The sequence below is a fragment of the Anolis carolinensis genome, chromosome 3 (genome assembly GCF_035594765.1).
Source record: "Anolis carolinensis isolate JA03-04 chromosome 3, rAnoCar3.1.pri, whole genome shotgun sequence".
NCBI classification, from domain to species: Eukaryota; Metazoa; Chordata; class Lepidosauria; order Squamata; family Dactyloidae; genus Anolis; species Anolis carolinensis.
Genome location: NC_085843.1, coordinates 2,305,730 through 2,320,954, shown reverse-complemented (window position 1 = coordinate 2,320,954; position 15,225 = coordinate 2,305,730). Strand labels below are relative to the sequence as shown.

General features: G+C 40.4%; 1 protein-coding gene across 1 annotated transcript; it reads right to left on the bottom strand.

Annotated features, from left to right (window-relative positions):
* Positions 1-564: 564 nt before the first annotated feature.
* On the bottom strand, positions 565-14,785 carry rhog (ras homolog family member G). Its single transcript, XM_062974389.1, has 2 exons — positions 14,385-14,785; positions 565-3,095 (listed from the first exon to the last, which is right to left on the bottom strand). The coding sequence occupies exon 2, from the start codon at positions 3,036-3,038 to the stop codon at positions 2,463-2,465; it is 576 nt and encodes a 191-aa protein (XP_062830459.1). The 5' UTR covers positions 3,039-3,095; positions 14,385-14,785; the 3' UTR covers positions 565-2,462.
* Between the last annotated feature and the right edge of the window lie 440 nt (positions 14,786-15,225).

Sequence of the window (15,225 nt, the reverse complement as noted above, 5' to 3'; positions counted from 1 at the left end):
AACATTTTCGCTTATCCAACGTTCTGCCGGCCCGTTTATGTTGGATAAGCGAGACTCTACTGTAGTTGTGGTATTTACAACGTGTTTAGCCGTTCCTATCACGGAGCAGCAAACTACAACTCCCAAGATCCCTTTGCATTGAGCCACGGCGATCGAAGGGGTGTCAAACTGCTTTAATTCCACAGTGCGGAAAGGGAATGAAGGGACATGGTTGTATTTCAACGGAAGACACGGGCAGAGGTAAATAGTAGGCATGTCCGATCAATGGAAAAAGTGTTTCAATTCTCGTTTCTAAAGTAGGGGGCACTGGCGCTTCGATATAGAAAGTATTTCCGATTTTTTCACCCAAAAATTTTGGATATTTGGGGGGGGGGGGATTAACGAAACATTAAGAGACAATTAGAGAATGGGCCAACAATGGTTCGAATTACATTGCTGGTTGCGTTGTGAGACAATGTCTCGGGATGCGTATCAAAAAGCGAGAACAATCCGAAATAATTCCGATATACGATTCAAAACGATTTTTTTGACATGTCTAGTAGATAGCCACTCCACAATATGTAGTTACAGTTTTTAAATTTTAATTACCATAAGCTGGACATTGCCCCCCAACCCAAACCCTGAATATCCTCTGCAGAAGAGAAGGAATTAAATCAAAATTAAGCTGTAGAGAGAAAAGGATTTGCAGCTCTTGAACAAAGGGAGACAGAGCAACTTCCCGAAGTAAATAAAGGCCAAACAATGCCCTGAAGGCGCTGGATAATGTCTGACTTTTGTGGCTAAGCAGAACTAAGCCTGGTTGGCCCTTGGATGGAGTGCCAAACATTGTAAGGTGAAGGGAGATTAGAGTGGGAAAATGCCAGCTGGCACTTGTTCACCCGGCAGGGTGTTTTGGCCAAATAAACCTGTTGAACGATCTCCTTGCTTCTAGTGTCTGATTGGATAGAGACCCTGAAGGTTTGGGGCCATAAAGAGAAAGAGGGACAAGGCAGTGAGTTGCAATAAAGGGATATTAATGAAAAACCCCAACATTCATGGGGTCCCCATAAGTCAACTGGGGACTGGAAGCCACAGAGGCACAAATCAAGGTCCATAATTTGCTGCGTATTGATAGAAGGTCTCTCAGGTATTTTGAAGATGCCCAAGAAGGCAAATGCACACCCGTCAAAGCTCAGAAGTCAAGGAAAGCAGTTAGTAGACCACAAGCTGAACATGAGCCAACGGTGTGATGCAGCAGCAAGGAAAAACAATGCCATTCTAGACTGCACCAGAAAGAGTCTAGTTAGTGTCTGGATGGATAAGATGTGCCCTGGAATGACCCTGTGTCCAGTTCCGGGCAAAGCAAGTCAAGGAGACTGACAAGCTAGAACAAGCTGGAAATGGTGACGGTTCTGGAAAGCATGAATCCATCTTCAGCAGTGGATTATACTACATCTTGGAGTCTCCTTCTCTGGAGGCCTTTAATCAGAGGTCGGGTGGTCATCTGTCGGGAGGGCTTGGGTTGTGTCTGTCTAGCAGAGTGAAGTTGGACCGAATGGTCTTTGGAAGTCCCTTCAACTCTACTAGAACACAGTCTGCCTGGGAGTCTGGTGGAATTTTTAAGCAGAGGCTAGGTGGCCATCTATCAGGAGGGCTTGGATTGTGTCCTCTCTGGAAGAATAGAGTTGGACTGGGTGGCCTTTTGGGGTCCCATCAGCCTACTGGAATACAGTCCACCTGGGATGGCCATCTGTCGGGAGGTCTTGGATTGTGTCCTCCTTCCTAGCAGAAGAGGGTTGGACCAGATGACCTTTGGAGGTCCCTTCAACCCTACTGGAATACAATCCACCTGGGATGGCCACCTGTCAGGAGGGCTTTGATCGTGTCCTGCTTGGCTGAAGAGAGTTGGGCCAGATGACCTTTGGAGGTCCATCCAACACTACTGGAATACAATCCACATGGGATGGCCATCTGTCGGGAGGACAGTCCACCTGGGATGGCCATCTGTCGGGAGGGCTTGGATTGTGTCCTGCTTGGCTGAAGACAGTTGGACCAGATGACCTTTGGAGGTCCCTTCAACCCTCCTGGAATACGTACACCTGGGATGGACATCTGTCAGGAGGGCTTGGATTGTAAAGAGAGTTGGACCAGATGACCTTTGGAGGTCCCTTCAACCCTACTGGAATACAGTCCATCTGGGATGGCCATCTGTCAGGAGGGCTTGGATTTTGAAGAGAGTTGGACCAGATGATCTTTGGAGGTCCATCCAACCCTACTGGAATACAGTCCACCTGGGATGGCCATCTGTCGGGAGGGCTTAGATTGTATCCTGCTTGGCTGAAGAGAGTTGGCCCAGATGACCTTTGGAGGTCCGTTCAATCCTACTGGAATACAGTCCAGTAGGGTTGGTGGAGATCCCTCCCACTTCTGTGAAACCCACTCCCCGGAGGGTGGTCCGGATGGCCTCTGGTGCCCCCTCCTCCTCACAAGAGCCGGCAGGGCTTCTTGGGCTTGGCGGGGGCCGGGTTGAAGACGGCGCGGACGGCCTCGGAGAAGACGTCCTTGATGCCCTCCTGCCTGAGGGCGGAGCACTCCATGTACTTGACGGCCTGGATCTGCTTGGCGAGGGCCATGCCCTGCTGGGGGGTGACGGGCGCCTGGCTCTGCTCCTTGAGCTTCCGGAGGGTCTCGGCGTCGCCCCGCAGGTCCTTCTTGGTGCCCACCAGCAGGATGGGCACGTCGGGGCAGTGGTGGCAGACCTCCGGGTACCACTTGTGCTTGACGTTCTCGTAGGAGGAGGGGCTGGCGATGGAGAAGCAGACCACGAAGACGTTGGTCTGCGGGTAGGACAGGGTCCGCAGCCGGTCGTACTCCTCCTGCCCGGCTGTGTCCCACAGGTTCAGGCTGACCGTCCGGCCGTCCACCGTGTTCTGGGCGCTGTAGTTGTCGAAGACCGTGGGGATGTACTCGCTGGGGAAGGCGTTGGTGGTGTAGCAGATCAGCAGGCAGGTCTTGCCCACCGCCCCGTCTCCCACCACCACACACTTGATGCTCTGCATCGCCGAGACCGATGGGGCCACCGACAGGGCCTTTGAAAGACTCCGGGTCTCGTCGGCCTGGAGGGAGAGAAAAGGGATGGTCAGTGGAATGTGGTCAGCTCTGTGCTATGTTAAGTATAGGTTTTCCCAATAGTGTAGATACCCCCCTTTGTATTAGTTTTTGGGTGAAGCGTAAAACCCCGTAGAAGCCAGCCTTACTTGGTCTATTCCATTTGCCCGTACAGAGCTCTCTTGCTAGATTCCTCCTTTTTCTGCAGCAGAGCTACAGTGAATAGAAGCTTGGGCATTGTCTGGTAATACTAGGCCCAGGCAATCCAAAACAGGCATCCTTAGCACCTGCATTCAGCAGTATTCATATACCACAAGTCCCAGAGACAACAGAAGCTTTTGACCAGCTTACATTTCACAAGAAAGATTGAGTACCACCAGTCCCAGGGACAACAGAAGATTTCGACCAGCTTAAGTTTCACAAGAAAGAAGGTTGAGTACCACCAGTCCCAGAGACAACAGAAGCTTTTGACCAGCTTAAGTTTCACAAGAAAGAAGGTTGAGTACCACCAGTCCCAGAGACAACAGAAGCTTTTGACCAGCTTACATTTAGACAAGAAAGAAGCTTGAGTACCACAAGTCCCAGAGACAACAGAAGCTTCTGACCAGCTTAAGTTTCACAAGAAAGAAGGTTGAGTACCACCAGTCTCAGAGACAACAGAAGCTTTTGACCAGCTTAAGTTTCACAAGAAAGAAGGTTTGAGTACCACCAGACTCAGAGACAACAGAATCTTTTGACTAGCTTATGTTTCACAAGAAAGAAGGTTGAGATAGCTTATGAGCCCCAACTTCAGCAGTATTCATATACCACCAGTCTCAGAGACAACAGAAGCTTTTGACCAGCTTACGTTTGACCAGAAAGAAGTTTGAGACAGCTTATGAGCCCCAGCTTCAGCAGTATTCATATACCACCAGTCTCAGACAACAGTAGCTTTTGACCAGCTTAAGTTTCACAAGAAAGAAGGTTGAGATAGATAGCTTATGAGTCTCAGCTTCAGCAGTATTCGTATACCACTAATCTCAGAGACAACAGAAGCTTTTGACCAGCTTACGTTTGACCAGAAAGAAAGGTTGACAGCTTATGAGCCCCAGCTTCATAAGTATTCGTATACCACCAGTCCCAGAGACAACAGAAGCTTTTGACCAGCTTACGTTTGACCAGAAAGAAAGGTTGACAGCTTATGAGCCCCAGCTTCATAAGTATTCGTATACCACCAGTCCCAGAGACAACAGAAGCTTTTGACCAGCTTAAGTTTCACAATAAAGAAGGTTGAGACAGCTTATGAGCCCCATAGTTCAAAGATTAAATGATAAAGACGACCTGGACTGATTTATGGCCACAGCACGAGGATTTTGGATGAACCGAATTTTAACCATATGTTTTTTATTTTTATATTGTTTTAATTGTTTTAATTGGATTTTCATTGCTATGTTTTAATTATGTGTAGGCATCGAATTGTTGCCAATTGTGTATACCGCCCTGAGTCCCTTCGGGTGAGAAGGGCGGGATATAAATGTTGCAAGTAAATAAATAAATAAATAAACTCAACAAGTTCCTGGAGCACCTCAACCGCATCCACCCAAACATCCAGTTCACCATGGGAGAAAAAATGCAGGAAAACACAAGTCAAGGAACACAAAAGGCACTGCAGACTCACTCAACCAGAGAAGTCAGCCAGAGCAGAGCACCTGACGAACCAACCTGGACACAGGATATTATTTGAGAACACAGAAGTGCTTGACCACTCTGACAACCACCATGTCAGACGACACAGAGAAGCCACTGAAATCCACAAGAAGCAGGTGGATAATCTCAACAGAAAGGAGGAAACCAGGAAATTGAACAAAACCTGGCTGCCAGTATTAAAAAAGACCAGTATCAAGACAGTAAATAAGGAACACCACTCCACAACAGGGGAATTCCAGACAGCAAACAATCAAGTGCTAGTTAACAATTTCCAAACAGAGAGTGCCCCCAGGCAACCACAGCCAGGCTACCTCTATGCAGAGACCCTCACTTAACATTCTCACTTGCTCCTTTCTCCCACCCTCGACATTATTCTGCAGGGATATATATGTGTGTGTGTGTGTGTGTGTGTATGTGTGTGTATGGGCTGGCAGAACCTTGGATAAGTGAATATCTTGGATAATAAGGAAGGATTAAGGAAAAGCCTATTACACATCAAATTAGGTTATGGTTTTACAAATTAAGCACCAAAACATCATATTATACAACAAATTTGACTGAAAAAGTAGTTCAATACGCAGTAATGTTATGTTGTAATTACTGTATTTACGAATTTAGCACCAAAATATCACGATATATTGAAAACATTGACGACAAAAATGGCTTGGATTATCCAGAAACTTGGATAAGCAAGTCTTGGATAAGTGAGACTCTACTGTATGTGTATGTGTGTGTGTGTATATGTGTGTATATATATATATATATATATATATATATATACACACACATACACACACACACACACACACACACATACATACATATATACAGTAAAGTCTCACTAATCCAAGCTAAACGGGCCGGCAGAAGCTTGGATAAGCAAATATCTTGGATTATAAGGACTGATCAAGGAAAAGCCTATTAAACATCAAATTGGTTATGATTTTACAAATTAAGCACCAAAACTTCATGTTATACTACACATTTGACAGAAAAAGTAGTTCAATACGCAGTAATGTTATGTTGTAATTACTGTATTTACGAATTTAGCACCAAAATATCACGATATATTGAAAACATTGACTACAAAAATGCATTGGATAATCCAGAACCTTGGATAAGCAAGTCTTGGATAAGTGAGACTCTACTGTATATATATATATATATATATATACAGTAGAGTCTCACTAATCCAAGCTAAACGGGCCGGCAGAAGCTTGGATAAGCAAATATCTTGGATTATAAGGACTGATCAAGGAAAAGCCTATTAAACATCAAATTAGGTTATGATTTTACAAATTAAGCACCAAAACTTCATGTTATACAACAAATTTGACAGAAAAAGTAGTTCAATACGCAGTAATGTTATGTTGTAATTACTGTATTTATGAATTTAGCACCAAAATATCACGATATATTGAAAACATTGACGACAAAAATGGCTTGGATTATCCAGAGGCTTGGATAAGCGAGGCTTGGATTAGTGAGACTCTACTGTATATACACACACACACCACTTGCCTCATTCCCACAGACCTCTGAACAAACCTCAAAGGATGCCAGCCACAAATGCAGGTGAAACGTCAGGAGAGAAGGCTACTGGAACGTGGCCATACAGCCCAGAAAACTCACAGCAACCCAGAATGGTTAGCTCTCAGGGTCTCTTCTAACCCTGGGATTCTATGATTGATTGATTGATTCATTCATTCATTCATTGGCTGGCTGACCTATTCATTCATTCATTCATTCATTCATTCATTCATTCATTCATTCATTCATTGTGTCTTCCTACCTGGCTGAAATGGGGTGGATTGGATGGCCTTTGGGGGCCTCTTTCAAATCTAGGATTCTATGATTGATTGATTGATTCATTCATTCATTCATTCATTCATTGGCTGGCTGGCTGGCTGACTCACTCATCCATTCATTCATTCATTCATTCATTCATTCATTCATTGTGTCTTCCTACCTGGCTGAAATGGGGTGGATTGGATGGCCTTTGGGGGTCTCTTTCAAATCGAGGATTCTATGATTGATTGATTGATTGATTGATTGATTGACGTATTTATTGATTCATACCCTCATTGTGTCTAGCTTCCTGGAAGAAGTGGCTTGCATTGGATGGCCCTTGGGGTCTCTTCCATCTCTTAAGATTCTATGATTGACTGACTTGTTCATCTATTCGTTGTGTCTTCCTGCCTGGGTGAAATGTGCTGGATCTCTTTGAAATCTAGGATGCTATGATTCATGGATACATTCACCCACTGATACATTCACTCATTGTGCCTTCCTGTCTGGAACCCTGGGGTTGGACTGGATGACCCTTGGGGGTCCCTTCCAACTCTATGATCCCATAATAGAGAATAATAGTTCAAATTCCCATCTGAAAATGGGGGCTATGATAGGAAAAGGAGACGGTCAGATCAAATGAGGGCAAAAAAGCAAAGACTTAACCCCAAACTACCCGAATGTCAGCAAAGCAAACATGCAACCAGCTCTAAACAGGCCTCTAATGTCACATGCATCATCATCATCATCATCATCATTATATCTTATTTTTGTCTCCTGTTCAATATGCAAAGTTGCTCACATCACTGAAATAGTATTAGTATTATATAGTATTGTATTATATTTATAGTATTATATTTTACATATGCATTTAACTATGTTGTGCCCCATCACAAGCCATAAGCTGGGTGCAAAATAATAATAATGATAATGATAATACGTTGTTGAAGGCTTTCATGGCCAGAATCACTGGTTGTCTGGAACATGGCCAGACAGCTAGGAAAACTCACAGTAACCCAATAATAATAATAACAATAATAACAATAATAATAATAATAATAATAATAATAATAATAATAATAATAATAATACCTGGGCCATACCTGTCATAAGATATACTGTTGGCATCATAAACTGGACACAGATGGAACTGGACAATTTGGACAGAAAAACAAGAAAACTCATGACCATTCATCACTCACTGCACCCTCACAGTGATGTTGACCGGCTATATCTGCCTGGAAGATCAGGGGGCAGAGGACACTTACAAGTCAAACAAGCAGTCAAAGAAGAAGAACATGCCCTGGCAGAATATGTCAAGCAAAGTGAAGAACCTGCTTTGATTGAAGTCAAAAATCAGAAACTCCTCAAAGCACAGCAGACAAAAAACCAGTACAAGAAAACCGCACTACAAACTAGAGCTGACAGCTGGCACAACAAAACACTGCATGGAAAGTTCCTTGACAAAATTGAAGGAAAAGCTGATAAGGAGAAGACCTGGCTCTGGCTCACGAATGGGACCCTGAAGAAGGAGACAGAAGGCCTGATCCTTGCAGCCCAGGAGCAAGACATCAGGACAAATGCAATTAAGGACAAGATCGAAATATCAGCTGATGACCCAAAATGCAGACTGTGCAAGGAAACCGACGAAACCATTGATCATATCCTCAGCTGCTGTAAGAAAATCGCACAGACAGACTACAAACAGAGGCACAACTATGTGGCCCAAATGATTCATTGGAACTTATGCCTCAAGTACCACCTTCCCAGCAGCAAAGAACTGGTGGGCTCACAAACCTGCAAAAGTATTGGAAAATGAACATGCAAAGATACTGTGGGACTTCCGAATCCAGACTGACAAAGTTCTGGAACACAACACACCAGACATCACAGTTGTGGAAAAGAAAAAGGTTTGGATCATGGATGTTGCCATCCCAGGTGACAGTCGCATTGACGAAAAACAACAGGAAAAACTCAGCCGCTCTCAGGACCTCAAGATTGAACTGCAAAGACTCTGGCAGAAACCAGTGCAGGTGGTCCCGGTGGTGATGGGCACAGTGGGCACCATGCCAAAAGATCTCAGCCGGCATTTGGAAACAATAGGCATTGACAAAATTACGAACTGCCAACTGCAAAAGGCCACCCTGCTGAGATCTGCGCACATCATCCGAAAATACATCACACAGTCCCAGACACTTGGGAAGTGTTCGACTTGTGATTTTGTGATACGAAATCCAGCATGTCTATCTTGTTTGCTGTGTCATGATAAAATCATTACAAATTATAAATATAATAATAAATAAAATAATCGAAATGTTCCCAAGCGACTTGCTTGATAAAGGCACAGTGTCATGACCAAAAAATGCACAGGAAGAAGCGGAAGAAGCAACAGCAACCGGCAAAAAGCAGCAAGAACTTCAAAAATAGGGCAGTGGTCATTCACAAAAGTTGTGGCACTACGGTCCCTTTCTCTGTCCTGCAAAGAATTGTTCTTAACATGCATTTATCGCGTGCAAGAAACGGGGAGACGGAAGCATTTCAATTTTGCAATGGAAAGTTTCTTGTCATTTCGGGAAGTTGGTTTTGTATCACTCACTGATGCCAACCGGCACCAATCCACGGCAGGTTTGTGGATCGGCAAAAAATAGGCAAATATGTGCTTTTGTCTTACTAGTTTTTATGATTCAAAAGTAAAGAATAAAATATGAAAAAGAGAAGAGTATGCAATGGAAGCAGATTTCTATAGAATAACTAAGTGATATATACTATGGAAATCTGCTTTAATTGTATACTTTACTTCTAACAAAACTAAAACAAGCACACAAGCATAGTATGAAATAATAACATTATTATTATTATTATTATTATTATTATTATTATTATTATTATCTGTCTCTCCTTTTGGCTCGAGGCTGGGCACAACATAGTTAAATACATTATAATAATAACAACAACAATAATAGGTTCATATTATTGTTATGATTATTTGCCTCTTTTGGCTCAAGGCTGGGCACAACATAGTTAAATAAATAATCATCATCATCATCATCTTATTATTATTATTATTATTATTATTATTATTATTATTATTACTATTATTTGCCTCCCCTTTTGGCTCGAGGCTGGCCACAACATAGTTAAATGCATTATAATAATAACAACAATAATAATAGGTTCATATTATTGTTATTATTATTTGCCTCTTTTGGCTCTAGGCGGGGCACAACATAGTTAAATACATAATCATCATCATCATCATCATCATCATATTATTATTATTATTATTATTATTATTATTATTATTATTATTATTATTATTTGCCTCTCCTTTTGGCTCGAGGCTGGCCACAACATAGTTAAATACATTATAATAATAACAACAACAATAATAGGTTCATATTATTGTTATTATTATTTGCCTCTTTTGGCTCGAAGCTGGGCACAACATAGTTAAATACATTATAATAATAACAACAATAATAATAGGTTCATATTATTGTTATTATTATTTGCCTCTTTTGGCTCTAGGCGGGGCACAACATAGTTAAATACATAATCATCATCATATTATTATTATTATTATTATTATTATTATTATTATTATTATTATTATTATTATCTGTCTCTCCTTTTGGCTCGAGACTGGGCACAACATAGTTAAATACATTATAATAATAACAACAATAATAATAGGTTCATATTATTGTTATTATTATTTGCCTCTTTTGGCTCGAGGCTGGGCACAACATAGTTAAATACATTATAATAATAACAATAATAGGTTCATATTATTGTTATTTTTATTTGCCTCTTTTGGCTCGAAGCTGGGCACAACATAGTTAAATACATAATAATAATAATAATAATAATAATAATAATAATAATAATAATAATAATAATAATAATCGTTATAAGGTATCTGTGTGTTTTCGACTGTGCTGTGATCCCCCTCGAATCGTGGGGAGAGGCAGATAACAACAACAACAACAGCAACAGCAACAATATGAACCTATTATTGTTGTTGTTATTATTTGATACACAACAAGATGAGTACACAGCAAACAAGATCACTCTTCTGAACATTGTATTCGATCACACATCAGACACTTCCCAAGTGTCTAGGACTGTGTGATGTCTCAGTGAATAATGAGTGCAGATCTGAGTAGGGTGGCCTTTTGCAGCTGGCCGGTGGTAATTTCTGCCGATTGTGTTTAAGTGCAGGCTAAGGTCTTGAGGCACTGCACCCAGTGTGCCCATCACCACTGGGACCACCTTGACTGGTTTGTGCCAGAGTCTTTGCAGGTCGATCTTCAAATCCTCGTATTATTGTCATCATCATCATCATCATAATCATAATAATCATTATTATTATTATTATTATGTCCACAGCCTCGAGCCAAAAGGAAAGGCAGATAATAATAAGAATAACAATAATGATATAAATTTATTATTGTTGTAGTTGTAGTTGTAGTAGTTATTATTATTATTATTATTATTATTATTATTATTATTATTATTATTTAACTATGGTGTGCCCAGCCTCGAGCCAAAAGGAGAGGCAGATAATAATAAGAATAACAATAATAATATGAATTTATTATTATTGTTGTTGTGGTTGTTATGACGATGATGTTGATGATGATAATGATTATTATGTATTTAACTATGTTGTGCCCAGCCTCGAGCCAAAAGGAGAGGCATGTATTATTATTATTATTATTATTATTATTATTATTAATTTATTTAACTATGTTGTGCCCAGCCTCGAGCCAAAAGGAGAGGCAAGTATTATTATTATTATTATTATTATTATTATTATTATTATTATTATTATGTATTTAATGTTGTGCCCAGCTTCGAGCCAAAAGAGGCAAATAAAAATAACAATAATATGAACCTATTATTATTGTTGTTGTTATTATGATTATGATGATGATGATGACAATAATACGAGGATTTGAAGATCGACCTGCAAAGACTCTGGCACAAACCAGTCAAGGTGGTCCCAGTGGTGATGGGCACACTGGGTGCAGTGCCTCAAGACCTTAGCCTGCACTTAAACACAATCGGCAGAAATTACCACCGGCCAGCTGCAAAAGGCCACCCTACTCAGATCTGCACTCATTATTCACTGAGACATCACACAGTCCTAGACACTTGGGAAGTGTCTGATGTGTGATCGAATACAATGTTCAGAAGAGTGATCTTGTTTGCTGTGTACTCATCTTGTTGTGTATCAAATAATAACAACAACAATAATAGGTTCATATTGTTGCTGTTGTTGTTGTTGTTGTTGTTATCTGCCTCTCTCCCCACGACTCGAGGCGGATCACAGCACAGTCGAAAACACACAGATACCTTATAATGATAAAAAGTACAAAATATTCTATCACCTAGAAAAAAAGACGGGAAGTACAATATTTTTTTTTCTTATTCACTTTTTAATTATTTTTTGTATGTTTTGAGGTTTTTTTCTTTTTTTGTTTTTTTTTTGTTTTATCTTGTTTTTAACCCTTTTCCAATTTTTCTTTTTCTTTTCTTTTTCTCTTTTTCCTCACTTATTATAATTTTCTTCCATCCAACAATTTTTATTTTTATCTCCATTGGTTTTTTTTCTCCTTCTCTTCATCACCCCCCCCCCCCCCCCCGGTTCACTTTCTTTTCTATACTCGTTATTGTTCTCACTCTTTTTATGTTCAAAAACACTTAATAAATTTTTTTTTTAAAAAACACACAGATACTATAAAAATTCTATAAAATGCTCTTGCACAAAAGATACAGATCAAAGCATTTCTGCAAAATCTATACATTAAAACATACAGTAGAGTCTCACTTATCCAACATAAACGGGCTGGCAGAATGTTGGATAAGCGAATACGTTGGATAATAAGGAGGGATTAAGGATAAGCCTATTAAACATCAAATTAGGTTATGATTTTACAAATTAAGCACCAAAACATCATGTTATACAACAAATTTGACAGAAAAAGTAGTTCAATACGCAGTAATGCTATGTTGTAATTACTGTATTTACGAATTTAGCACCAAAATATCACAATGTATTGAAAACATTGACTACAAAAATGCGTTGGATAATCCAGAACGTTGGATAATCCAGAGCAGGGGTCCCCAAACTAAGGCCCGGGGTCCGGATGCGGCCCTCCAAGGTCATTTACCTGGCCCCTGCCCTCATTTATAATATAATATTTTTATATCAGTTTTAATAATATAATATATTGTATATACATATGATATTAATAATATTATCGTTTTACACAACATAATACGAATAATAATACCATATAATAATATTAATTATATATCATATATTACATATAATATTACAGTATAGTGGTATAGTTCAATATCTATATATATAAAAGAGTGATGGCATCACGGCGACCCACAAAACAACAAAACTACAGGCTCCCCAACCTCGAAATTTGGCAACACAACCCATCATCCACGGCTCTAGGTTGATACAACAAAAAGAAAAGAAAAATAAAGTCCTAATTAGAGAGAGAGGAATAATTGCTTTTATCCAATTGCTGCCAGTTAGAAGGCTAAGCTCCTCCAACTTGGTCTCCTAGCAACCCAATAAAAAATAATAAAAAAACACTAAAAATTAATACAATAAAATACTATAATAACAGAAAATAACTAAAAATAATACAAGAAAATAATAAAATATAATAAATAAAAATATAACTTACAATAAAATTAATAAAAAATTGCAAATAACGTCAAATAAAAATTACACAACAATTTTTAACCAATACCACCACCACTTTGCCACAGCAACGCGTGGCCGGGCACAGCTAGTAGTAATATATAATGCTAATATTGTGCTATGCTAATAGTATAATTTATTGTATATACATACAGCTGCTCTGAGTTCCCTTCAGGGTGAGAAGGGTGGGATATAAATGTAGTAAATGAATAAATAAATAATTTTGGACTTAGGGTCGCCCAAAGTCTGAAATGACTTGAAGGCACACAACAACAACAACAACAACCCTAATTAACCTGACTATCTCATTGGCCAGAAGCAGGCCCACACTTCCTATTGAAATCCTGATAGGTTTATGTTGGTTAAAATTATTTTCATTTTTAAACATTGTATTGTTCTTTTATTGTTATTGGTGTTGTTTTGCACTTCAAATAAGACATGTGCAGTGTGCATAGGAATTTGTTCATTTTTTCCCCCCAAATGATAATTCGGCCCCTCAACAGTCAGAAGGATTGTGGGCCGGCCCTCTGCTTAAAAAGTTTGAGGACCCCTGATCCAGAGGCTTGGATAAGCGAGTGTTGGATAAGTGAGACTCTACTGTAGTTGAAATGCAACCATGCAAAACGTGCACATATTGAAATAACCGGGACTGAACACATTACAGACACTACTCTATGAAACTCATTTTTAATTAAAGGAAGTTAAGTAGTATTTTTGAAGCAAACTACAGTAGAGTCTCACTTATCCAACGTTCTGGATTATCCAACGCATTTTTGTAGTCAATGTTTTCAATACATCATGATATTTTGGTGCTAAATTCATAAATACAGTAATTACTACATAGCATTATTGTGTATTGAACTACTTTTTCTGCCAAATTTGTTGTCTAACATGATGTTTTGGTGCTTCATTTGTAAAATCATAACCTAACTTGATGTTTAATAGGCTTTTCCTTAATGCCTCCTTATTATCCAACATATTCGCTTATCCAACATTCTGCCGGCCCGTTTATGTTGGATAAGTGAGACTCTACTGTATTAAGAAAAATTATAAAGGAAAAATTATAAAGGAAAAAGATTAAATACGAACTTACGTCCGGCTTGGAGCTTGCCAATCAAATTCCCGGAATCGGCTTTTCTTGTTGGTCGAACTTGGAGATGATATGGTCAGCAAGGACCAAGGCGTCCTGGGATGTGCAGTTCTCCGGAGAACATGGTCTCAAAGGGATTCTGGTTGTTGTTCCTCTTGAGAAGAGAAGTCCAGGATGGAGTGAGCGATGGAGAAATCAAAGGCAAGAGGTCCCAAAGGCAAGAATAGCACAATATTGAGGACTTCTACACACTCATGCCAAGCCCGATCTTCTGCGCAGAGAGAAAGAATGAGGAGGTCAGAAGAAGTGCCACAGAAGAAAGACGAAAGAGGAAGGAAGAAAGACCTTGCCCTCCTCCTCTTCCTCTTCCTCTTCCTCCTTCTTCTCGCTCTGACATTGCCAAACCCTCCTTGCCGGGAAGGAAAGAAGGCCAAAGAGAAGAAGCCAAACGGGGGAATTCCTGCTCCCAGGCCTCCAGCACCCCAAGGGACCCCAAGGAACGGACTGCACTCTGCTCTGGGAGATCCCAGTCCCATACTTGGAAGAGACCCCCAAGGATCATCCAGTCTGACCCGCTTCTAGGCAAGAAGACACCACACAAGACCATCCAGCCTCTGCTTCAAAACTTCCCAAGAAGGAGATTCCACCAGACCTCAGGAACTCTATATTTTCCACTAGAGCTAGAAAGGGTCCCCAGAGGTCATCCAGTCTGACCCGCTTCTAGGCAAGAAGACAGCATCCAAGGCCAGCCATCATCTGTTCCAAAACAGATTCCACCAGACTCCAAGAAATCTATATATTCCACTAGAGCTGGAAAGGGTCCCCAGTGGTCATCCAGTCTGAC

What these genes read in the sequence shown, in the direction of transcription:
- rhog (XM_062974389.1), bottom strand. Translation starts at nt 3,038, where the DNA reads ATGCAGAGCATCAAGTGTGTGGTGGTGGGAGACGGGGCGGTGGGCAAG.